This window comes from Perna viridis, chromosome 15, assembly GCF_037379345.1.
Source record: "Perna viridis isolate PV_CMFRI_1.1 ecotype Kerala chromosome 15, ASM3737934v1, whole genome shotgun sequence".
In the NCBI taxonomy this organism is placed as follows: domain Eukaryota; kingdom Metazoa; phylum Mollusca; class Bivalvia; order Mytilida; family Mytilidae; genus Perna; species Perna viridis.
Window position 1 is genome coordinate 10,817,273 of NC_142459.1, and position 27,871 is coordinate 10,845,143.

The 27,871-nt window shown below is 34.0% G+C and overlaps 1 protein-coding gene across 1 annotated transcript; it reads right to left on the minus strand.

The window, feature by feature from the left end:
- Positions 1-27,588, minus strand: LOC148596907 (uncharacterized). The gene is made up of 15 exons (XM_088563919.1): positions 27,448-27,588; positions 24,028-24,078; positions 23,447-23,520; positions 22,534-22,605; positions 13,748-13,871; positions 13,312-13,440; positions 12,063-12,142; positions 11,317-11,410; positions 7,757-8,026; positions 5,697-5,803; positions 4,673-4,766; positions 2,832-3,077; positions 2,107-2,189; positions 996-1,095; positions 1-228 (listed from the first exon to the last, which is right to left on the minus strand). Exons 1-15 carry the CDS (start codon positions 27,476-27,478, stop codon positions 17-19), a joined length of 1,767 nt encoding a protein of 588 aa, XP_088420045.1. The 5' UTR covers positions 27,479-27,588; the 3' UTR covers positions 1-16.
- Positions 27,589-27,871: the final 283 nt, after the last annotated feature.

A 27,871-nucleotide genomic window follows, 5' to 3' on the forward strand; every position in this document is an offset into this window, starting at 1 on the left:
TCAACTTTGAAAGTATTTATAAATTGCCTTCACAAAGTTGATAATGCAGTTCTTCACATTTACGTATCCCCCATTGGTGACCATCCAGAACAACACATCCTTGGTTTTGGTATGGATTTTCCTTCCAGTTCGAACTATGCAAGTCCATTTTCTCAGTATGTGACCATCCCCAAAATCCGTGCCCATTATAATGGACATAATATCCACGTAACCAAACTACGTCAGAATCTAATTAAAAATAACATTGTCCATGGAACATATAAACATTAATCAAAGAATTACCAAGGGAATCACTGTTATAGCGGTAATCAAAGGAATATTATCTCCAGGGACATAAAAAAAAGAAAATTAAAACAGACATGTAAAACATACATACACAACAAATAACATGAAGTAACTAAAATCATACATACAAAGTAACAAAAGAAAATGAGCAACTCGGACTCCACTAAAATCTGGGAGCATGGACTAGGTGCATCGGTAGGGTAAGCGTCCTCTACTTTTCTAGAAACATCCGCCGATGAACTTGTTTGTTAGTACATTATAGCTATTCAAAATATGAATAGGACAACACCTGCATAAACATTTTATATACAAGTGTTTATTTTACAACTTACTACAACAAATTTAAAAAGATTGCAAAATGTAAAATTTTCAATGCTTATTAAAAATATTTTGCCTGTTCAACTCTTTCTTTGACTAAACTTTCCACTATTCATATTCTCCGTTGACCCGTGGCCTCAAGCCCTTGCCCCATACCCAAATTTCTCAAACCCCATCAAATGTAAGGTTTCTGGGGAATCCCTGCCATGATATTTTTTTTTTAATTTGATTTTAAAGATTCATAAGTGCTATATTGAATTTTTCTAAAGAACTTTCATTTTATATTTCGCATTCACCCCTTTCAATAACATTTCCCTTTAAATGAATATATTTTGGTATGATAATATCAATTAGTCATATGTCCAATAATGTATCCAACACAAGTGTCTTACAGTTCATTATGTCTCTAACAAAGTGGGAAATAGCCATCTGCTCTGCATCACTGTTAATAACAGTAAGATTAAAATGATCTCCAAGGGTTTTGCATGGCTCCTGTTAACACAAAGAGGAGAATAACTTTAAAGCTTTGTATAAAAAAAACAACATTGCGCATTACAAACTTAAACAGTTGATGCAAGAGTATCATGAATGTTTCTATTGTGGTTGGTGATGTTATTGTTTCTAATTTGAATCATTTTAATTTGTTAAAGATATTCATTAGAAATCGAGGAAATATATATCATCATTATATTCTTGGTATATTGGGTAGTGACTATCGATAACATTTCGAAATATGACATGTATGTTATCCCGCCCACGAGTTACATTTTAAAGCCCTTAGCAATTATATTTTGATTATTCTATTTTTTATATATAATTTATTGCTATTTTGAAAATAAATTCTAAATTTTGCGATCGGTGTATTGATATTCGCGGGAAAAAGTCTGAGAGTGAAATTGTTCAATTCATTTCATAATGGGAATTATTAATTTTTTTTACATAGGTTGCATTTCGTAATTCACTGCTAGTTATATAATAAGAGATAAGTGAAAAACGAACTCACTGTACTTTACTCAAGATCTGGTTTTATATACTTATTTTGTGTGGAGATCGATTTGCCATTTTTTTCTTTATTTTATGCATGCATTGTATCAGTATATGAAAATGAAAATAAACCGTTTTTTTAAAGGTTTTGTTTCGTTTTCTTTCTTTTTGTTATAGGTATTTTTGTTTTTGTTTTCGATATTTGAGGGGTTGATTCAAACTCTCATTTTTGAATAAGAAAATGAGTCCTCCTCTTTACAACCAATGTTGAAGGTCACTTATTTCAACGAAAGAGATTTCAACATCCTTTCAAAACATAATTTCCGGACCCAATAACAGATTCAACCTCCATCCGATTACATGGTTTTTGATATACTGTCATGTGGATATGTTTCAATCTGTTTTATATTTCTTTTCATTATTCAAATTAAGTATAAAGGAGGTTTTTTCTTAAACGGGACACATCACAAAAATCTCCACTGAATAAGATTCAATCCGTTGTCTTTCGTTAATACTTACGTGACCGTGTATTCGTTTTGTATCGTTTAAAAAGTAATAGCAGTGGCCACCAAATTGAAAGTAATTAATACCGGTACAGTTGTCTGTATAGAAAAGGAAAATCAGACTATTGATTTATGAAAGGTTAACATAAACGTTTAAAGGTGTTTTTTTTTTTTCAAGCCGTCAAAATGGATGGGGATAATGTCGGCTCAGATGTCATTGTTTGGGATGCATGTGACTAAACTGATTGTTTGGTGCAAGCATATTATGCAGATATCATTCATGATCATAACATTCCTATATAGATTTTTTTCCCCAATGCTTGATAAATTGGCGCACAATCAGCGAAACCTTTCAATGTTAAGCAAGATTCGAGCGGTTATCAAAAGAATATTTTGCAAGGATATCAGCTAGACAGAGAAAATGGCCACAGAAAAAAAAAGAACATGAAATAACTAAAATAATACGTACAAAGGAAATATAGTCAAAGGGCAACCCGGACTGCACTAAAATATTTGAGCATTGACCATGTGCAACTCGGTAGGGTAAGCTTTTCTAGCAAGACCCACCGAGTTGCTGATAAAATTACACGTTAGGGGTAGATAAAAAGAGGAAAGGAAAACTATGATATGGTGAACAAATTGGTTCGCATAGTTCAGATGGATACACAAAAAAATAACTTTACACTTTGAACATATCTACAGATTGAGGGAAAATTAACAAAAAAAATACGATATCCATACCTGATGTGATTAATGGTATAAGATGAACTTGGAATTCCCCTGATTCGCATAGATGTAGATGGAGATCATTGCAGTTCCTGTTGTCCCACATCCTTCCATCCATTACCATACAATAAGGATGTGTATGTCTACCACCAGATGTGCCCTCCCAGTGAGGACTATGTGGAATAATGACATCACCGTTAATCCATTTCCAGGTATGATCTTTAACGTTATATCTTCCACCTAGCCAAAATGTCCTACTTTCTACAAAGGAAAACTTGGAATATTGCTTATGTCTGCTGTTTAAAATGCAGTTGCAAGATATATCTTTAAATGAATTGGTTTTCCATAGTTTAACGTACTTATTTTCGCTATGTGCCGGATGGACAGAAAATTGCAAAAAAAACTGTACATGCGAAATTGATTTTAAACACCATATAATGCTTACGTTTTTTTTTGAAATAGCGAAAATTGATGCCCACGAAAATGTTCACTTCACTGAATCCGCGTATTATCATTAATGTTATTTTTTTTATATATTTATCGGTCATGCTTTTGCCTGCTTCACGTAGACCGATTGTACATTCACGAATGCGCTATTGCAAGCACTTTTATGCTTTTTTTCTATCTTTAGAAACTAACCACAGATTTGCTATAGCATCCTGAGAAAATATACTTTGAAAATTTTAACAACTTTATTTAATACGTATGCGTGATACACATGACAATGCAATATGTGACAATTAAGGAGGGGGACCTAGGGTAAGGGACATAACTCATGAAATCAGTGATATGTTTGTATTATATTCGATTTCACCAAAGCTTTTCAAGCTTTTGTTTGAAGTAGCTAAAATGAATCCAAGTTAAGTAGATGCTTACATAGAATTGGTGTAAAATGCTGAATACAAACGTTTGTATGATTTTGAAGAGTTGTGTCCCTTACACTAGGTCTACCTCCTTAAATTCTGAAAGATTATTTTTAAGGTATATATCAAAGTCAAATACTAAAATTCTTGTCACAGGTGTCAAGAGTGTGATTTACAGTCGTTGAGTGGTACTAACTTCCCATTTATACCATAAACAATCCCTTATTTCCCAAAGAAAATTGCCATTCCCTATAGAATCACCGTTAAAAGTGTCTTTTCAAATATTTACATTATCAAATTGAGTTTTTGAGTTCTTCTACATTTGCAGATTTATGTTTGATTTACATATATAAAAAAAGCTGGAAAATTTCTACGTAGTAACTCAACTCACATTGACATAAAAAGTTCATGCCTGTCTTTTTGTAATAAAAGACATCCAGAAGATAATTTTCTTGGTCCGACATTCTTATTTTCATAAAGCACACTGTTTTAACGCATTAGTTACACAAAACTAACAGAAACATATAGTTACAGTCGAAAATAATATTTCATATCTTATTTGTGTTAGAACAATAATTCAAAATAGTGTTCTGCTCAAATGTTTATAAAACGCGCCATTTTGTTCTTAATCCACATTGGATAATAGTGAGTATCCGAATAAAACGCGCATTTTTGTTCCTAATCTATATTGGATAATAGTGAGTATCTGAATGACTTTTTTCCCAATAAATATAAAAAAAGATTTCATTTTTTACCATTTAATGAAATTATCAAAGCAAATTACATGTGACATAAAGTATTTTATAGGGATTTTGTTGCCACGCATAATTTAAATTTTGATCTATTTAAACCGTTGTCCGCAGAACAATCGACAAAATTACTTTTTGTCAAACGTACACAAATAAAGGTAAATTTTTTTTACGAGTATTTGGGGAAATTAAAATTTGTTTTTATTTTTGGCAAGTTAATATTCAAATATTTAAATGATTATACCACCAACTACATCCCTGACGTAGTGTAAAATCGCATTGTATTCGCTACGAATGTCTACCACAGCTAATGTCATATTCTTTGTATGGCATGGATCCTGTATTTGGAAAAAAAGATTACTCTTTTACTAGTTGAAGTTTTTTTTTGTTTTTTGTTTTGTTTTTTGTTTTGTTTTTCAAATGGCTAGCTAGACGTTATAATTAATCAGTTATATTATGTTCTTAACATAAACATGTGATTCCTTGTGCTAATTTAACCTTTTTACTATACTGGTAAATGCAAGTAACACCCATGATATATATTTCCCTTTTTATACATGTTTTTAGGTCAATCCAAAATGCTGGAAAGGGCGATAATATTGTATTCGATATTCTATACTCAAATATATACATGTGTTTTTGTGCTTTAGGAGTTATCGAGGGAACCTGAATATAGCGGAAATCAACAGAATTTAGTCTAGGGACAACGACCACACATAGAACACAGACACACAACAAAGAACATAAAATAAGCAAAATAATACATACGAAGTAACCAAAGCAAATTTTGCTCATGTGAAATTACGAACCAATATGACTCAAATTTAAATTCATTTAAACATTGTCAAAAGGAATAATATGATTTAAGTAACAGTCTTTGAAAGAATCTTGCAAAATCTGAAAAATGTGATACATCCCAAAAAAGGCTACATATTTTTATTTTTGTAATTAAATTGTTTTATGGGTCTATACTATCAAATGTGTAATTATTCATTCAAATCTGCCTGCCCTTAGGAGATAATCAACATTGAAATTTCAATAGAGTTTATTGTATTTAAGAGTCATTTACAGAGTTACCTCCTTTAATTTTGAAATCTACAGTGCGTTCTATATAATGTTTATCTCCTAAAAACAAGGGTTATATGAAGAACTGAATGTAAATTTCTGTTTTCTATGGCTATTCAAACAAAATATCAAAAATAAAAATATGTAGGCTTTTTTATCCATGAATCACATTTTGCATGATTCTTAGCTTACATGATACTTACATAATTTACTGTTTTATGTGTTTTCCATTCTTTCAATTCATCAGATATGTAATAGCAGCGGTTATGCCAGGTAAAATACCTCTGACCATTACACGCCTGCTTGTCAGCTGTAAAATGTCAATTCATTTTATTGAGTAATATATGCCAATATTTAGATATTAATTATATAGATATTACGGATTTATCGAGCGTTTTCTATGCATAAATTTCAATAATTCACACAGAGAATAAATTCGTTAATGTCAGGCTCGGACTATATATACGAATATAATACATCAAAATATTTAATTTAGAAATAAATTATGGAAAAAATATATGTGATAAATAATATAATCAATTTGCTGTGTTGAATTTCAAAACCAAATTTCATTTTGCCAAGGCCGCATTGACATTTAATTCATGCACGAAGAAAAAATCCACACACTCGTTCGATTTAGGCGTTCTTCGGCACTTTTGATACCCGCTCTGTCAAATTGAATATTCAATTATCGAATTATTAACTAACAAAAATATATTCCGGTTCCTTTACCATTCCAAACAGGGAACCCCCCCTCCTCAAATAAGTTCGATTTTCTTAAATAATTTATATTTTATTGTTTACGGTCTCGAGTCTCGTTTGTATTGTATAGAGTACACCGCCAATCGTAAGTCTGAAAATAAATGCAGTATCAACCATTGTATATAGAATATTAAATGATAGTTCTGATTTGTTCAAAAGCGAATCTATACTAAGGCATAATATGACATATTAGTTATTATTGAACAGCTAAGTATTATTAAAAAAATCAGGTTTTTTGACCGAATGAAATATCCCTTTCACTAGCTCTACTGAATATTAAAGGTTAATACAATGATAAGTAAATTGTGATTGATAGGTTCGGGAAATTAAAAGGGTGTGGTAATGGTGAATAGGGATAGCTTTGGTGAAAAAAAATTAAATGTGTAAACAATAAACATAATTGGTTCAAGGAAATAGTGAATTAGAGTGGGACAAAGTATGAGTGGAATATAGGATGGTTATAAGAGGCGTACGGATAAAACGGTTTTTTTTTAAAGGTAAGTGATAGTGATTTAGGGTTAAGAATGGAAAAATAATTTCAGTGTACAAATAACATGCATCACAATAGAAAAATGGATAGACTATAAAATGTATTCTCCATTGACTGGATATTCCAAAAAAGCTTTTTAATGTTTGAATGATTTTCCTAAGTCAAATTCACCGCACATAAATAAATGTCGATACATTCATTATAAATTAAACGTTCTGAAAAATACGCAAGGCATTTTATTTTTAAAAAAATACTGTTCCTTGCATCCCAATCGAGTTTTTACGAGGGAATGATTCAATAGATAATCAAATTCTCAAATTCATTACTCTAGAAAACGAAACTTATTTAGGTCTCTGAGTTGTCTTAGAAAATGAGATATAATACTCTTACACCTAGAAAGAGTGATCAAGGGAACCAAGGTTATAGCGGTAATCAAAAGAAAACACGATTTCAAACAAAACGGTCATTCACATCCTACCGACACCAAAAAGGTCATATTTTAGGCATTGATCATTATCTGACACATAGCTCAATTCAGGCGCTTATTTTCTCGTTTTGTGGTTACAAATATTTCATAATCCTTAAAAGAGGAAAATTTCAGAATTTCAGATTTTCATCTTTATTTGCATGTTACATGATTGATTGTCTTTTAAACAAACGTGGTTCAAACAATCCTTTTCTGTGTTATAGTACTTTTGATATAGCATCTTAGCTCTCAAGTCAGCCTTTTAAGTCATTATTACAATAGGTACATTTACCGCACAAAAATTTCAAGAGTCGTTGAAAATAATTTTTAGCTAATCATATAAGCCACGCCCAAAATGACACGACTATTTTAATAAAATTAAAATTCAATTTAATATACCAAAAACGGTGTTTCCTGGCATAGACGCATTGATACAGATGAAACATGTCAAATGTAATTATAAGAAATTAATATTACATGTTTCATATTTCATTCAATGAAACATCAAAACTACAACATTCAATTCTTAAATGTTAATATAATACCTTCTGAAGGCACAGTTGTCAAATCATTGGTATGCACTTGTCTTGTAAGTTGAGATAAAAGGTGTGATGTAAGTGGGCCCTCGCATAATGCGTTATGATGATAGTAGCAAATTCCTTCAATATATTGCATTGACATTCTTTCCAAGGCTAAACATTTACCACCATATTTATGACTTTTCCAATGTGGATTGTTGTCGTAAATTGAATGACCATTAAACCAACGCCAATTGTCATGTATTTTGTTGGCGCCTAGCCATATATAATGTATTTCTAAAAGTAGATCAAATCGTGTTTTAAACATTTTCACATATAATGGAAATTTTTTTCCAGGTGCACTCGAGTAGGTGACCATGCATTAATTCATCGTCAAAATACATTTCATTATTTAGTTGTTAAAGCAACAATGTCTTCCCGCTAATTTACCGATTATGACAATATCATGCAAATGCATTCTAATCACCACTAATACAGTCAAGCCGCAATGGATGAATTAGATTTAGCACACTGTGAAACCTAGAATTAACCCACCATTTCGTTGGAAGTGCCTGTACCAAGTTGTTACCTTTTTTTCCATAATATGCATATAATATTTCCTTACAGCAAACAGTGTATATCATAGTGTTTGGGCGACATGTTTGTATATACACATATGAACTTTGTTTACCAACCTGTTTTTGTTTTTTTTCTTCTGTTTGTTTGGTTTTTTTTTCCTTTCTTTTCTTATGATGTTTGTGTTCGGTTTCTTTATATGATTGCAGGAAGACATGCAACCCACCAACTTCAAATCAAGAATAAATCAATTATTATATTTTAATCATTCACGTAAATGAATTTTTCCTTACCTTTCCTTCTACAATGTAAAAAAGTTAAGGTATGATTGCTAATGAGATGGTCATCTCGAAATACCAAGCAAAAAACAATAAAACCTCTATAGGTCACCACACGGACTTCGATGATGGGGAAAACCTTAACATAAATCAAGCTGTAAGTGACATGTTGTGAAACTATTCATAAAAGTCAAAAATCGACCTCAGAAGGTGAAATAATGATTTTGAAATGACCGAAGGAGGTGAACCTACGATTATGGGGCGATCGGAGAAAGTGAATTTACGATTATGGAATGATCTGAGAAATTGAACATTCGATTATGTGATGATTTAAGAAAGAAAATAACAATTAGTGGCTGATCTAATGAAGCAAATTTACGATTATGAAACGATCTAATAAAGTTAACTAACAATAATGGAATAGAATGATCTGATTGATTGATTGATTGTTGGAGTTTAACCCCCAAGCAGCAATATTTCAGATATATTCATGCTATGAACATGAAATGAATGATCAAATGAACATGCAATAATGATGATGATGAATGAAAAATTAGATAGGGCACAAGGATAATAGGATCGACAAATTTTGATTATCACTAGGAATAGGGAGCAATGGGTAGGGTTGGGGAATTTAGCCTCCTGTGGCGGAGCGCAAAGGTTCCTACTCCTATCGAATACCACAGCAGGGTTCTTTAACGTGCGAGGAACGTGGCATCTTTCCCAACACGGTGCACCACTATGGTTTGCGGTCAGGTTTTCCGTATTATAGCCTGACAACCCCATCATGTAACACGCCAGGGGTACCCCATTCCACCACCTGGGGCACACATCCCAGTTGCTCTGTGGGCAGAGCGCCTAGCCCCCGGCTAGGTTTCTGAGCACTATTTAGTCGCCTTTTACGACAAGCTTAGCGCTGCTGCAGGCCTATTCTTTTAACACCCGGACCTGCACGGGGCTATAGTGAACTTACGATGATAGAATGAACTAAGAAAGAATCGTAAAAAAGTGATATATAATTATGGAATGATCTGAAGAAATGAATTACGATTATTACGATTATCTGATAACTAGGAAAGTGAACTTACGATTATTTAATGATCGTGGGAAGTGAATACACGATTATGATATGATCTAAATACGTGAACAAACGATTACGGATTGATATAGGGAAGTGAACTTAAAATTTCGGAATGATATGTGGAAGTGAAATTAAAATTACGGAATATTTTAAAAGGTGAACTTTGAATTATGGGCTGATCTAAGGAAGTGAATTTACAATTATGGAATGATCTAAGGAATACAATTTCCGATGATGGTAGGAATTTAAGAACTGAAGGTACGATTACGGAATGATCTAAGGAAGTGTTTGATAAGATAAAGTTACGGTTATCGAATAATCTGAGGAGGTAAAGTTACATATTTGGAATGATTTGAGGGAGTGAAATTACAATAACAAATTAATACATAAGTGGACTTACGATTATGGAATAATTTAAGAAAGTTAACCTACGATGATCGAATGAGTAAAGTTTTAAACTTACGATTACGGAATGACCGATGAAAGAGAACTTACGATTGTGAATTAGTAGGAAGAAGTGAACTTACAATTACAGAATGATATAAGGAAATGAACTTAAATTACGGAATGATTATAGAAAGTGAACATAATTTTTCCGCTGATCTAAGAAAGTGAACTAACGATATTTTGCCGTTCCAGGGAATTGAAAGTACGATTATAGAATAAACTAAGGAAGTGAACTTACGATTATTGAACGATCTACAAAAATATCTAATTAAGTGAACTTTCGATTATGGAATGATCTAAAAAAGGGAACATACGATTTTTGGCAGAACTACGGAAATGAACTTACGCACTTGAGCAGCGCGAAGTAATTCAAATTTCGCTTATTGAATGAGTCGATGAATTTAATTTACGTAAATGCAGTGATCTAAGGAAATAAACAATGGATAGTGAACTCACAATTAAAGAATGTGATGATCTAAGGAAGTGAACTTAATATTACGGACTGTTCTAAAGAAATGAACTAACGAACCGAACTTACGATTGTAAAATGATGTAAAAGAGTATTTCTGACGTGAACTTACGCTTATTGTATGCTATAAAGAAGTGAATTTCCGATTGCTTGTATAGGCTGACCTACGGAAGTAGACTTACGACTCTGGAATTTAATGATCTAAGAAACTGAACGTACGGTTATGGAATGATCTAAGGAAATGTTTACAAATTATTGAATGACCCGAGGAAATGAACTTGAGATTATGGACTGATCTAAGGAAGTGAACTTAAGATTATTGGATATTAAAAAAGTGAACTTACGGTTATGGAATTCGATAATCTAAGAAAATGGACTTATACTTACGGAAGGACCTCAGGAAGTGAACTTGCAGTTATTCACTGATCTGAGGAAGTGAACTAACGATTACGGATTGATGAAAAGAAGTGAACTACTGGTTATGGAATGATCTGAGGAGGAAGTGAACTAACGAATATGGATGGAAAAAAGAATTGAACTGATGGTTATGGATATGATTTATGAAAGCAAACTTACGATTTTGGGCTGATCTTAAGAAGTGAATTTACGATAAAAGGATGATCTAAGAAAGTGATTTGGCGATAAATTCATGGTTTAATGAACTGAACTTATGCTTACGGAATGATCTAAAGAAGTGAACTTACATTTAAAGAAAAATATAAGGAAGTGAACTTACGATAAACGACTGATCTAATGAAGTGAACAAGTACGTTGTACTCCTGTTCGTTATCAATGACAGCAAGTTCCATACCTATGTTGTGGCAAGGATTCTGTAATGTAAAGATGGACAATTATAACTCTTTCTGCTGATATTATTGGTTTTGTTGTTAAGATATACCTATGGATTCTGTCTAAATAAAAAAATGCGAACAAAATATTGATACAAAATTGAAAAGAAATGAAATACTAGTAAAAAGCGACTTTCATATAAATAGGGTCACATTTCTTGAATTTTCATTTTGTTATACGGATTTTCCTTGTGAGTATTCCTTTTTGTCCTTGATTTGATCGCTTTTGTAATTTCGTAATTGCCCGTCATTTAAGGAAAACATTGAACATGATGGGTGTTAAACAAATAGCACCTTTTGTACAAAATTGCGTAATATTGTTGACAAATATATTATATTATCCTATAATTCAACAAAAATAAATAGTGTGGTTTTTCATTAAGAAGGTTGGGAATTTGAATCATTTGTTTATGAACAAACTAAGATCAAATTACTCTTGCAACAGCACAAATGCTTCGGTATTTCAGACAAAATTTGTCAAAGCCCTTTTTTTCTATTATTTTTCCAATAATGTGTCTTTTTTTCATCGACTTCTCTTGAATTCAGAATAAGATTGTTTCGTTAATGGTTTTCTTAGGATTTCAGACAAATATATGAATACTATCTTCAGATCTTGACGACAGAAAACACCTACATGTTCCCAACTATACGTATTTCTACTTAAATAGTAGCAGTGTCCATTCCATTTGAAATATTGGTGTCCATGACAGGAATCTGCAAATGAAAAGTCATTGTAAAACATATACTGATTGCATGCGCACTACAATTTCATTCAAATACATTTAAAGAGTAATCAAGATAACCAAGGTTATAGCGGTAATCACAAGAATGTAATACAGGGACAAAGACCAGACATGGAAAATTGACACACACAACAAAGAACATAAAGTAACTAAAATCATACATACAAAGTTACAAAAGCAAATCAGCCACTCGGACTCCACTGAAAACTTGGAGCTTGGACCAGGTGCACCGGTATGGTAAGCGTCCTCTGCTTTTTAGAAACATCCGCGGAGTTGCTCATAAAAAGTCAAATTATCCTATTAAGTATCAGTCATTGGGGGTTGCGCATTAAAGAAACTATTTTCATATAGATTGTTTAAGAAATAAACACTTTAGAAGCACGTGATTTGGTTTGGTTTGATTAATTTTAGTGGAAAGTTCAAATGTCGTCTTTTTTTTCAAAAGTACAGATCCAAATACAGATAGGACTATTGTCACATAAAAATATATTCGTTATACGATTTTCGTATGTGACACATTTGACTTGGTATTGATATTTATTCAAATAAACTTCATGGGAATTTGTTAAGTTTTAGGGAGAAGATTATATTAGCCCAAATTGCATTGAAACAAACCGAAATTTCAAAAGAGTGTAGGAAGAAAAAAAAACAGGAACATAAAGATAAATGGTATAATATGAGGCAGGTGTAAAATAAAGAAAAAAAATATATAGATATGATATAAACATCTTATAAAATCTTTTGTAGACATCTTTAAAGTTCTTGTCACTTCTTGGTGCTTCTTGACACTTCTTGTTGCTAATTTGTAAGACCGTTTTTACTTAGTGTTCACATTTCGGACTGTCTCGCTATTTGAATCCAGGAAGGCTTGTAGGCCATATAATAAATGGTTTTCAGTGAAGAAACGAAAATATCAAACTTACTGTGGGAGGCTCTAAAAGACGTGACTTTCCGATGACCGGATTGTATCGTATTATTTACTTTTTATCGGTAATTTTACACTAGAACATACTTTGCTTTGCATACAGAACTCAATGTTCGTGAGAATGTTGATTCTCAATGCAATTAATTGGTAGACTAGGACCTACTCTCGTGAAACAAGTCCTGTAAGGAGATTAACATAGTTTAGTATTCCTTTACCTACAGTTTCACAACGAGTGCCGATGTATCCTGCTGGACAAGAACATTCGAATTCGTTGTCAGAGGTCTTCACACAGTGTCCATTATGAAGACAGGGGCTACTTTCACATGGATCTGGGACTACACTTACTGTGAAGTAATAGTTTATATTATGTTATGTGAAACCAAAGATTCATTCCAAACAAAACATACACAAAATGAGAACATGTCATAAAGATTCTGTAAAGGTTTCATTCAATTCAATAAATGAGAAGTAGATGATAAAAGATGCATCCTCCCAGTGTAACAGAGGGAAGGAATGAGGTACAGACAGAAGGAGGGACGGACATACACCCTTTTAATAATGTACCCCCAAATTAGGAAGGTATAAAAAGAATCAAACACAATATTCGGTTCATTCCTGGGTTAAATTCTTCACTATATATTACAAACTTGCCTGTGTGATGTATATCGCATAACGCCATGTTACAATACGGAGTTCCACAACATTGTGAGCATTTTGGAGTACCATCTCGTCGTCCAAATATAATAGATCCAACATGTTGGGAGGCATGACATTCCTTAAGTAATGAACAGGGTGTCTTCTGTTATATATATAGGTCTAAAGGATTGTACAACAATACCGATAAAGATGTTAACACACTATAATAAAGTATATAATGGGCAACATTTTCAGTCAACAAATGATCTTCTTCAGTGCCTTAAATAAATTGAGTGTGTATGAAAGTAAATGGTCGGTGAACACAACTCACTATCTAATCAGGTGGATACCTGTGACGTATAAGTTTTTTTTTTTTTTTTTTTTTTTACCGACAGTAACAAAGATCTTGAACATTGTGCTATAGACACACGTTGTGTGTTGATCTTGAATACTGAACTATAAAAATAAAAAAATAATATTTACAAATACTGTTATAAGAAACTATACAAAGTAGGAAGAACTTAATGTTTTTTGTTAATTCCGTGTGGGTGTAAAACACGGAGTTCTTTTATCCAAAATCCATCCCGCTTCACTCTCTGTAGATCGCTCCAGATCGTGTTTTATTCCACGATGAAGATTTTCATTTTGTTGAAATCATCGAGGCAGTGGTTAGGTAATCTAAAGTGTTGACTCACTGGGAGTAAAGGCTTTTTTGTTAGGTCGTTCCTGTGTCCGTTCAAGCGCTTGTGAAAAGGCTGTTTAGATTCACCAACATATTGAAGGCCACAAATGGGACAGTGGAGCAAATATATTACATTAGCACTCTTGCAGTGCACGTTGCAAAATATTTTGTAGCGTTTTCCCCGTGACTTTGCTAGTGAATGATGACGAGTGGTGCATTTGGTTGCAACATTTACACCTTTTGTCACCACAGGAGCGACTCTCGCCTGGAGTCAAGTTGGGCTTAGATATTTCAGCCCTCACAAGTAGACTACGCAAACTGTCTGGCTGTCTGAAAGCAATCATAGGTGGTTCGGGAAAGACTTTGGATAATGTTGAGTTTCTCTCGATAGAGGCCTAGTGCTCACGAATGGTGTTGTGGCTGTTTTTAAGGCAGGGGTGGTGTGTTAGAACACAAGGGGTTCTTTTACATTTTTTCTTTGCCTTGTATTGTAGCAGACTACTTCTTGGGATATTGTGAATTTTTTGGAACCCTTCTTTGATGGTCTTGTATCTATATCCCCTTTTTCTTAAATTGTTCTTCAGTTGACCTAGACGTTTCTTTAAGGATTCGTCATTTGAAAAAAATGCGTCTTAGCCTAAGAGCTTGACTGAATGGTATACTCTTAGTCAGGTGAGATGGATGACAGCTCTTAGGATAAGATATTGATGTGTGTCAGTTGGTTTTGAGTATAGGTCCGTGGAGAGCTCTCCCCCCGATAAGGTGCTGGAGGTATCGAGGAACGAGATGCTAGTAGCAGATGTTTTGTGAGTCAACTTAATTGAAAGATTTTGACTGTTGGCACGAGCGATAAAATTGTTTCGTTCTTCTTCGTCATGTGTCCACTTCATATCTACGTCGTCAATAAACCTATACCAGGACAGAGGCTTTTCTATAGAGGATTCAAGTAGTTCTTTTTCAAATTTTCCCATGAAAATGTTGGCAGAAGACGGAGCCATTTTGGTACCCATAGCTGTGCCATTTATTTGTAAGTAATGGTCTCCATTAAAAGTAAAATTGTTCTTTTTTAAAACAATTGTGAGCAAAGTGACTAGGTAGTCAGTAGGTGGAACTTTGACCTCCCGAGAGTCCCATACTTCTCTGCAAGCCTCGATACCATCAGAGTGAGGAATGTTGGTATAGAGAGATGTAACGTCCATAGTGACCAGAGTGGTGTTTGGTGGAAGGGGATTCAGAGCCTGCATCTTCTGTAAGTAATCAGTCGTATCTTTTATAAATGATGGAAGTTTTTCAACATGTGGACGTCGATGAAAGTCCACGAATTCCTAAATTTTCTCTGTTGAATGGCCGTTAGCAGAGACTATAGGTCTACCTGGGTTGTGAATTTTGGGGAGTAGGTAGAATCGACCAGGTTTATGATTTTCAGGTTTGAGATATTTAAGAGTTTTAATGTCAATGTGGTTATTATCGTACATTTTGTTTAACCCAGTGTTTATTTCGCCGGCAAAGGATTGAGTGGGGTCTGTTGTTAATTTGATATAAAAACGGTCGTCTTTAAGTTGACGCTCGGCCTCATTAATGTAGGCGGATTTGTCCATGATCACTACAGCGCTACCTTTGTCTGCAGGTTTTATTATGATATTGTCATTGGTCCTTAGACCTTGAATTGCAGCATGTTCCCCTATTGTTAAATTATCGCGACTCTACGTTGACCCTTACATTTCTTATTAGGTCAGATTTTACATTATCAATAAATGATTCCAAAGTTAATTTTTTGCTCTTTTCAGGGACCCACTCACTTTTCTTTATAAACCAATAGTTGTTTTCATCGTCTGAATCACATTCATTTTGACCCTCACTCTCTGTTGAGCCAAAGTACTCTTCGATCCTCAAACTTCTGGCGAAGTTGTCAAGTTCCTCGATCAGGATGGTTTCATTTACAGGACCTGGAACTGGGCAGAAATTGAGATCCTTAGCTAATAATGATGTTTCATCTTCAGTTAGGTTGTGTGATGAAAGATTAATGACGGTGTTGGATGGTTGACTGTCAGGTTTGTTTCTTCGTTTAAAATGTCTGTTGCGTCCTTTGCCTTGTTTTTCTGATGGTGAGAATGTTATTGGTGACATGCCATCACGTTGGAATTTACGTTTCTGTTTGTCATGAAGGGCCTGATTTTGAGTTTTTGTGATGTCATCAAGACGCTTAATAATAAAGTCATGATCAGAGACTGTGAGTTCTTTCGTCGATGAGTCTATCAATCGATTAAATTCTGTAGTTGGTTTCTTAAGATGTTCTTCGCAGTGTTTCTTCAGTAGGATCAGTAGGCGTTTTGAACAATTGAAAAGTGTCCGATCCCATCTACGAGATAGGGTGCCGGAAGCCCTGCCTGGTGTTTGAGGCAAGAGCTTGATGTGAAGACCCTTAGGAATGACATCTTGTTGGATATATTGAGTAAAATTTGATAAATGGTGACTAGTTCTCAATTGCTTTTGTTTAATTATCCTTAATTTCTTAAAATATTCGTCACAGTTCATAACGGATAGAGGTGGAAAATGTTAAGTCTACTGGGATCGCGTAAAAACACAATACAGGCAGTTCAAAAAATTATATAAAGTCTAAAGGAATCTGCCCACCAGCAAACTTAATGGGTATCGGATCGTCCAATCATGACGATGCAGCAGAAATAAAAATAATTATATAAGTCTAAAGGATTGTACAACGATACCAATAAAGATGTTAACACACTATAATAAAGTATATAATGGGCAAAATTTTCAGTCAACAAATGACCTTCTTCAGTGCCTTAAATAAATTGTGAATACAACACCTGATTAGGTAGTGAATTGTGTTCACAGACCATTTATTTTCATACACACTCAATTTTTCGTGGAAATAGGGCAAAAATATATATAATATTTTCAGATATTGTGATCAGAAGTTTGTTTTAGCCTGACATATTTCACAATTAATAGAACAAAGTGGTTTATAAATTGAGAAAAAATTTTAAAAATGAGAAAATGTTCTACGAAAAAGAAAAAAAAAAAAGAAAAACATTTATATTCCATAGCAGTTTATGTATCGTGTGATTTCTTTGTTTCAATTTATACAATTATTTTACAATATCACGATAGATTAACTAACACAACTTCTTTTTATGTCACGGAAGTTTTGACCGTTTGGATTTTGTTTTATTATACAGAAAAAAAACGAATAATTGTTTTTTTTTTCTTCCATTCTAAACCGCTAATAAAAAATGTACGGACGGTGATTAGATTTCTGCAAGAGTTTTCCCGCCATTTTACATTTCATGGGAGAAACCAATTATCCTGCAGCCTATTCTTGATTTAAATTATGTTTTCACTCTCTATGGTAAAATTATGATTTTATGATGTTCGTTAAAGCTCGCTCCCCGTGCAGGTCCGGGTGTTTAAAAGAATAGGCCTGCAGCAGCGCTAAGCTTGTCGTAAAAGGCGACTAAATAGTGCTCAGAAACCTAGCCGGGGGTTAGGCGCTCTGCCCACAGAGCAACTGGGATGTGTGCCCCAGGTGGTGGAATGGGGTACCCCTGGCATGTTACATGCTGGGGTTGTCAGGCTATAATACGGAAAACCTGACCGCAAACCATAGTGGTGCACCGTGTTGGGAAAGATGCCACGTTCCTCGCACGTTAAAGAACCCTGCTGTGGTATTCGATAGGAGTAGGAACCTTTGCGCTCCGCCACAGGAGGCTAAATTGCCCGACCTTACCCATCCCCCCTTTTTCTAGTGGCAATCAAAATTTGTCGACCCTGTTGTCCTTGTGACCCATCCTTTTTTTTATCATTTCATGTTCATTTTATCATCCATTTCATGTTCATTGTCTGAAAATAGCTGAAATATTGCTGCTCGGACGTTAAACCCCAACAAACAAACAAATCGTTAAAGCTGGCATATTGAAAATTTTGATTTTACCATCTTGAGTGGAGAAATATCTTAAACCACTCATTACTGATGGTTTCTTGAATGGTATAAACCTTCCTTTCATACAATTGTACCATTTTTCACTCCCCATTCTCCATTGTCAAAATCGGCATTTTTCTTTTTAGAAAAAGCCTATGACACGACGTGGAAATATGGTATTTTAAAAGATATATTTGATATGGGGTTGAGAGAAAGACTTCCTCTGTTCTTGTCTAATTTTTTGTCAGATCGTCATTTTAATGTAAGGGTAAATTCAACTTTCTCTGAGAAGAAGGAACAGGAAATGGGAGTTCCTCAGGGAAGTATTCTTTCTGTCACTCTCTTCAGTATTAAAATCAATAGTTTAGCCCAACTTTTGAAGGACAATATTGACGGTTACTTGTATGTAGATGACTTTTTTTATCTGCTACAGGGGACAATATTGAATAATATATATAAGATATATAATTGAGTAATATTGAAAGGCAGTTACAACTTTGTCTCAAAAGAATTGAGAAATGGGGTTTGGAGAACGTGTTTAAGTTTTCTACATCTAAAACTGTTGGTATGCACTTTTATCGAAAGCGAAAGCTGCATCCGGACCCAGATCTCTTTCTTTGTGGTAATAAAATCAAAATAGTAGAAGAAACAAAATTCCTTGGTTTACTTTTTGATAGTAAACTTACTTTTCTTCCCCGTATCAAATTACTTAAATCTAGATGTCTTAAGGCACTAGATATTTTAAAAATGGTGTCCAGTACCGATTGGGGTGTTGATACCTCAATGTTAATAAATTTATATAGATCTTTGGTTAGGTCTAAACCTGATTATGGATCTATTGTTTATGGTTCCGCAAAAAAAAATTTAGACGCTGTTCACCACCAGGGGTTGCGACTTTGCCTTGGTGCCTTCAGAACCTCTCCTATTGAGAGCCTTTGTGCCGAGGCATTCCTTGGAGACAGACGTTTGAAATTGGGTGTTAAAAGAATAGGCCTGCAGCAGCGCTAAGCTTGTCGTAAAAGGCGACTAAATAGTGCTCAGAAACCTAGCCGGGGTTAGGCGCTCTGCCCACAGAGCAACTGGGATGTGTGCCCCAGGTGGTGGAATGGGGTACCCCTGGCATGTTACATGCTGGGGTTGTCAGGCTATAATACGGAAAACCTGACCGCAAACCATAGTGGTGCACCGTGTTGAGAAAGATGCCACGTTCCTCGCACGTTAAAGAACCCTGCTGTGGTATTCGATAGGAGTAGGAACCTTTGCGCTCCGTCACAGGAGGCTTAATTGCCCGACCTTACCCATCCCCCCTTTTTCTAGTGGCAATCAAAATTTGTTGTCCTTGTGACCCATCTTTTTTTTATCATTTCATGTTCATTTTATCATCCATTTCATGTTCATTGTCTGAATATAGCTGAAATATTGCTGCTCGGACGTTAAACCCCAACAAACAAAAATCAATATGTAAGTAAACTTATGGCCTACCCAGATAGCCCTGCCTACGACTGTAACATTAATCCTATTTATGTCGACATATATCGAAAACTTGAAAGCAAAACCCCTCCTTTTGGAATTCGAATAAAATCTCATCTGCAATTCATCTGGAGACCAATGCAGTGACACCTGTTGTTACTTCGAAATGCCCTCTATGGGAGCTTCCACACCCTTCTTTCATTTTTGATCAGCGTGAATATAAAAAGTCCGATTAATCCTTGATTTTTACAACAAAAAAATTCCGAAATTAAAGCAAATTATTCGGATTTTTCGACGGTGTATACAGATGGCTCAAAAGATGGCGATAGCATTGCATGTGCTGCTGTCCATGTTTACAGAACTGTAACTGAACGGTTGCCATCGAGCGCTTCCATATTCACAGCTGAAGCTTGAACCATCTTGTTAGCACTTAAATTGATTACTCAATCTAATCTGTCACAGTTTATTATTTGTTCTGACTCTTTGAGCTGTCTTTTGGCAATTGAGAATCACAAACTGAAAAACACTCTTATTTTACAAATTTGGTATTTTATTCATCGACTTCGAGAACTTGATAAAGAGATTCTTTTTCTCTGGGTACTCAGTCATGTTGGTATTCAGGGGAATTCAGTTGTAGACAGGTTTGCCAAAAAGGCATTAAATGATTTAATAAAGGACGTTAGTTTGCCATACACCGACTTTAAACCTTTAATAACGAAATATATTTTAAAGATGTGGCAGGACCGATGGGACGGTCTTGAACACAACAAACTCAATTCCATAAAACCCGATCTAGGCGTTCATCAATCCGGGTCGGGCAATCGCAAAGAGCAAGTGGTCATGACTAGATGCCGCATTGGACATTCTAGATTTACACATGGCCATTTGCTTGTTGGTGATCCTCCACTTGAGTGTAGCCCATGTGATTGCCCTTTCTCTATCAAACATGTTCTTCTAGATTGTGTGGATTTTGCCAACATCAGGCAAAATTATTTTGACTGCGCCAATATGTTTGATTTGTTCAAGACCGTGTCATCTAAAAACATTATCGATTTCTTGCAGGACAATGGTTTATTTAATAAAATCTAAATTGGATACCTTCCTTGATTTTTCAATATTTTAAATGTTTTATCGAAGTTATGTTTCTATATGTATTTTATGTCTTAGGTTCACCTTTTATGTAAATAGCTGTTTGTTTTAATTTCATTATTTTATGAAGAGACTTTGATCTTGCTTTTAATATTTTCCTTGCATTAAATGTTCTTGCCGTGATATGGCCCTGGTCGCCGAAACGACAATAAATAACAACAATCAATCAATCATTTAAATGCACTGAAAGTGTACATTTCAAGGGCAGATAATTCTGTCAAAAACGTCATTTTTCTAACATTCTATTTAATTCTTTTTAACAAATCAAGTGATGCAGAGACAAAATAATGGCCTTTTCACATAGAGATAACATCCTGGATTGACACTTAAGTGTGGGCGGGGGATTTGACATGCATGTTTCTGATTTTTTTACAAAAAATATACTTATGATGTTGAAATACAATCATTTTAGTTTTAGTATTATATTATTTTTTCTTTTTTTTAAGCATTCGATGTCGATTAAGGAGGTAGACCTTAGGTAAGGGGCATGAGCCTTGAAATCAGTGATATATTTGTATCACATTCAATTTCACCAAAATCAAGCTTTCAAAAAGAATGAAATTACATGATTAGTGCAAGTTACTGTGATGCTTATATAAATTTGATGTAAAATGCTAAATACAAACGTTCCAATGATTTGTAAGAGTTGTGTCCCTTACCCTAGGTCTACTTCTTTAAATACACGAAAAGTTTGAAAGAGTGAACAAACAAAATATAATCTTGATCCGTGTAAATGTTTAAGGTACTAGTACTTGTAATATGCCTATTCAAGAGAATACAAATTTAAGAATTTTATCATTAATCCACAGTTAAAAAAATAATATAATGTTATGTTAAAAACAAAAAAAAAAGGTCTAGTTTTGTGATCTACAGATTAATATTCCAAATCATCGTTTACGTGAAGTTAGTTTTACGTCAGATGGAAAAGCGAAGTGACAAACTGGCGTGAGAACGTCAGAGAATGAAAACACAAAATGTGTTTACATTTGAAAGATCAATATTCATTTAACAGATAGCATTTGATAATTCATCGCCATATTATAATTACTGTCATTGAAACGAAAAACAAATTCTATATAAGAGCAGCCACTTCTGCAAATCTTAGATTGACAAACGTTACACGTCTATCTACAGTCTTATCCTTAAAGACAACTAGTATATCTCTATAATGTGACATTGATAATACATCATGTGATTAAATATGAATTTCGTTGGACATTTTGTCACACTGACAATGAAATACTTAATCAATCGCAAACTCGAAGTATAGAAATTACTAGAAGTACTCTTAAAGCAAAGCATACTAGATAATACGTTCTCCCCTTCGATGAACGTATATAGACAATCCCACTAATCATTCTCATGACAAACGAATTAGGAGGTGCCAAATGACATCATGTGATACATACTTTGGAGAATCATCATGTGCTATTCAATTCTTCTTAGAGGATTTGCGATCATTTTCAATGTATAATCAGTTTTCAATGATATGTTATCAATTCGCTCAAATTATTAAAATCGATTATTAAACTTAATTGTCATACATTAACATCAACTCACTTTCTTTGGTCTACAACCGGAAGTGTACATTATCCCCCTAGTCGATATTATTTCCCCACTTCTGTAGCATGCCTAAAGTATATATAAAAACCTATTTAAAGAAGAATAATAAATAGAATAAAACAGAAAAGTTCAGATACACATTATTTACTTTCTCATTCCACAAATACATTCTTTTAAAGATGTCAATGTCACAAACAGAAACGCGGGTATTGAGCGGAATGCCTCACTACTGTTGAAATGCATTCACTATATCTAAAAACTCTTTCATAGCTTTGAACGTTTTTACAGATCGCAACTGTTCATAATCCTTACTTCAATATTTACTTGAGCTCTATCTAATATTGACAGAAAACTAAATTATGTTAATAGGATTCGGTGACGTCTTATAACTCATGTATGAAGATGTTCTAAAATATGAATGGCTAAAACGTCGCCATGTCGGAATTGTCGTATGTCGGAAATGACGTAAGCAAGAAGGAAATGATTGTTTGAACTTTCAGATGCAGACGCAGATCGTATGTTATAGAATGTCTGGCATATTCCCGTTGGTCAAACATCAGCGATGAACATAATGGTGCATTATAAAGGCATTAATGCTGTCCGAGAAGAAGAATATCCGTCAATTATATACAAAGCCTCAAATTATATTACCACGTCAGTAACAATGTATTTATAAGATATTTTGTGTATGCGATAACCATGTATGTACTACACTGATACAGTATAATTTTAGGACTGAGTTTAAAGCAATACAGAACTTTTACGAAATTTTCACGATGAAATAATGATGTCATGGAATAACCAAAAATGGTTGATAACAAACAAACAACGGACGAAGCTTCGACGAAACTAAACTGTTACACAAGAGGATACAAATATATGATTGATATACATGTATTGCAATAAATACCTCATTGTCACCACATTCAGCAATTCGTTCACATATCCCGTCATGCGGCGAAGTACAGTTATAACACAAAATGCCTGTACAATAAAGTAACAAAATGGTAAAATGGTAAAATTTCAATAACATTATGTTAAAGTGCAGAATTATCCACAATTTTGAATATTGAATACTTATTATGCAGTTCACATCATATAAATCTAGGGGTATCTGAATGTAAAATCGTATGCTTATTATAATGAGACAACAACTTTATCAGAAAAAACTTTTATCCTTCAAGTATGTTGCTTCATTGAGAATGGTCTAATGGAAAAGAAATTCGAAAACAGTGAAAATACAACGGACGACTAAAACATAGTTGCTGAAATACACTTTTAAAATCTGACGACTAATGTTCAACGTCTATGACAATATAGTCTTGCTAAAACGGGCAAACGAATTCGATAAATCAGGTCTTATACTATATTCATATTTTAAGAAATCACAATATATAAATACAAGAAGTCGTTATTTAGTATCACCATAGTTAACAGGAAAATAATTCATATGCATTCAAAATGTGCTCGAGACAAAAGAAAATAATTTACCTGCTTCCGCTACCATTGATGACGTGATAATAGCAACAACTAGTATCATGGCTGTAATAAGAACCAAAACGTATTTTGTTAACACAAATATCATCATGTCATGTTCATTTTATCATCCCATTTCATGTCTATCGCTTTTTGGATGTTAAACCACACTAATCAATCAATCAATCAAGCAATCAAACGTTCTTTTATGTGTCTTTTTTGTTTGTTGAAAAGATATTTCAATCATTAGAGATCACAAACCCATTTTGTCGAAGAAATGAATGTTAGGTAATGGTAAAAGCGGAATGAATTGCATAGAAAGATTAAAAACTTTCATATAAAGAGAAATTGCTCTTCGATCTCTTCATAATTCTGTGATTTGTCAGCGAACTTCTAACAAATATTCTGACAATCTCCTGTACAGATGGTATATTCGCGATACCCCACCGGTGCACCTGGTCTATGCTCCGAATGTTTAGTTTGATTCCGAGTTACTCGTTTGCTTTTGTTTCTGTGTATTATTCTAGTTACTTCATGTTATTTGTTGTGTTTGTCTGGTCTCAATGTTTTGTCTCTGTCCCTGGATTACATTTCTTATTAATTTCCGCTAGCATATTGGTGCCTTGATTACTAATTCAAAGCTATATCTCTGCAACATTCATAACTGAGCCCCGCCTCTTTATGCAAATAAGTAAAGTACAATGACATCAACTTGATAGATTTGTTATAAGTGCTGCTTATGCCTCCTGATTGGTCTACATGTTGTATAGCAGGATTGATACAAAGTCAATGGGGAGCAGTTATAGGTCTACTGAGCGATTTGATATTTATCAACTTTTGATACTGACAAATTCTTTCTGACATCATATTGTATTTAACCTTCCATTGGAACAAAACAACTAGGTGTGATTGAATTTATTCCGCGTCATCCATATCAAAAGCTCTGCCTAGTTTTAACACTGTTATATATATCATAAACTTGTTTTTACGGTTTTTTTGTTTCGTATATGCAGTGTATCCCTTTTGGACTTTAAAATATATATGTTTAGACAAGTGTTCAATTTACTAAAGTTTAAATTGCATTTTAACTGATGTACAAAGGCTTTAAAAAGTTGTTGGTTTAGACCGGTTTTTTTCCTTATTTTTTGGTTTGATTATGATAGGTTGTACTGTTTGCAGACCTGGGTAATACGTACGACTGTTTAAATCTGACCAAAATTAAATTTCAGACATTTAGATTGGTAGAACTGGAGTAAACTTTATTAAAATTCAGAAAATTTTATATTTGAACTAGCATCAGTAATTATGTTCTACTCCATTCCTTCACAATACATGTAATTGGCAGATCATTTCTATAATCCGCTTCGTTACTCTGTATTTGCGATACACCATTTCCTGACAGAAAATATAACATAAAGTATTTAAATATAAAAAAAGTATTAGACTTGAATAACAAAATCAATATCATCCTCGATTCGTTTCGGGTAATATACCCACTTCTTTTTTGTAATCAGGCATATCGCTCTCTACAGTAAGACACTTAAGGTATGTCATGTACTTGGATTGTGAATCTGATATATCCTATCAATATATGACGCTAAGGTTTTTAGTTTTGCAGTACAAATAAGGTTTAAAAGATAATGTGTTTTCACATAATCTTAACTTTCCTTTCATCTGTGGCAACATCCCTTGAGCACCTGCGTATGGAGTGTTCATTTCACAACGCATACGTTTTAACAGAGCTTGCAGAAACTACTCAGACTTTATGTATAGTGCAAGAACTCTACAAAATAGGTTCTGGAACAGGGTTATGTTGCTGCAAGATAGAGGTTATCACTACAGAAGTTCTATGGTCGTCATCTGTAACTCGTGGATCGTTACGGGGTATCCATCTGCGCTATGAAAACTGATTTGTTCAACGTGTCATAGTTTTCCTTTCCTCTTTTGACTACTCCGGATTTGACTTTTCATGAGCAACTCGGTGGGTGTTTCTAGAAAAGCAGAGGACGCTTACCCTTCCGGTGCATCGGTTCCATGCTCCAAGTTTTAAGTGGAGTCCGAGTTATCAATTTGCTTTTGTTACTTTGTATGTATGGCTTTGGTTACTTTATGTTCTGTGTAATGTATGTCTCTTTTCCATGTCTGGTCTTTGTCCCTGAAAACATTCTGTTTGAGGACCGCTATTACCTTGGTTTCCTTGATTACTTTTTCAATTACCCGACCGAACCTATATTTTACACTCGACCCTAACTTTTTTATGGCGTCAGCAAAAATGAGATTTGACAAAAATCCGGAATTTGTCGTTTTTGTCATGGTTTCAGACTTTAATTGTGTTTAAATCGGTTTCTAATGAAGAGGAGAATACATACAGTCCTTGAACCCATAGGCGCAACGATTTGACGGATCGGTGACCGTTGACTGACTGATTGCTGACGGATCAATAACCGAGGATCCGGGACCGATATCATCGCAGTTTTGTCGTGTAAAATGACGTAAAAATAAAATAAATGTAAAACAAAAGTAGAAATTGGTATTTAAATCTATTACATTATGTAAATATGTTTAAAATTGACAAAACAAAAACAAAATCCGTAAAATACATTGACCGCGTTGTAGTCACGTGATGCGATTACCGGTTTAATTGATCGATTTGACGGATCGATGACTGACCAAAAACTGATCGGTGATCGATGACCGATCGCAATATTAGTTGCACGGATTGGTTCAGGTATTGTATATAATTAGCCTATATAAAGACACTCATATAATCCCGACCCTACCCATCTCTCCCTTTTTCACGTGGCACTCAATATTTGTCGACCCAATTATCCTTGTGTCCCATCCCTTTTTTCATTTCATCATCATCATCATTTCATGTTCATTGCATGAATAAAGCTGATATATTCCTGCTCAACCAATCATATATGCAAGAAATTCAGACATTTGTAACTGGTACACATTCACAAATTGAAAAAACAAATCTTCCGGCCTAATTCTGAAGTGACGTTACCAAAAGCACATCATATTATTTATAGAGTTAAATATCACAAGACAAATGTCTTCAGGTTTATAACATTAAGGTTAGGTAGCGTACTAACCTTTTAATTGATTCATAGCATTTTTCAGTTCATCTGGGTGCTAGAGGTAATATTGAATTACAAACCATAGTCGATAAACTTTGCGTTTTAGGTAGATGATAGTTTGATATTGTTACTCTCATATTTGGAAGGATGTCTTAAATGCAAATGAATAATCAATAGAGTAATTAGACTTAGTTGACAAAAGAGCGTATCGTTGGCGTGGGACATCTAGATAAGTGAAGGAGTCTCCTTTCTTTTGATTACACCGCCAATATCATTATTGACCACAACATGTCTTATAAAATATTCTACATACATCATGTCGATTTATTTTAACCATTTAATGCTACTTTACCTAACATTATATCTCCTTTTATTTCCACCATTTAACATCTGTTTGTTACATAAAGCAAAGATGCATTAACTGTGCTTATATGCCGTAATTTCTTATCAACGTATTAAGGACTGATTTAGACAATGTCGGTCGGCTATTACAGCGCAATTGTTGTACAAATATTATCAGTATTAAAGAAATTCTGTAATAGTTTAATAGTTGATCAAGTATTATTATGATAATATGTACATTCGAATTATTTTCTGCGGATAAACGACTCACATTAAAAGTATTTTCTGTCGAACATCGCTTTGCATGTGAATTGCTTGCCCTTTTAAAATATCGTTCTATGTATTTGGTTGTCATTAGAGTTAACTCCTACAGTATACCGGAATTTGAAGCATCAATTTCACTGCTATTGAAGTACATGTTTTTACTTATCAAT

Excerpts from the sequence above, each read along its gene's own strand:
- LOC148596907 (XM_088563919.1), bottom strand. The coding sequence starts at position 27,478 with ATGGTGGAAATAAAAGGAGATATAATGTTAG. Across the intron at positions 23,521-24,027 it reads ATCAATGGTAGCGGAAGCAG|GCATTTTGTGTTATAACTGT; the intron begins GTAAATTATTTT and ends TTTATTGTACAG. Across the intron at positions 229-995 it reads TGTTAGAGACATAATGAACT|ATTCTGACGTAGTTTGGTTA; the intron begins GTAAGACACTTG and ends ATTTTTAATTAG.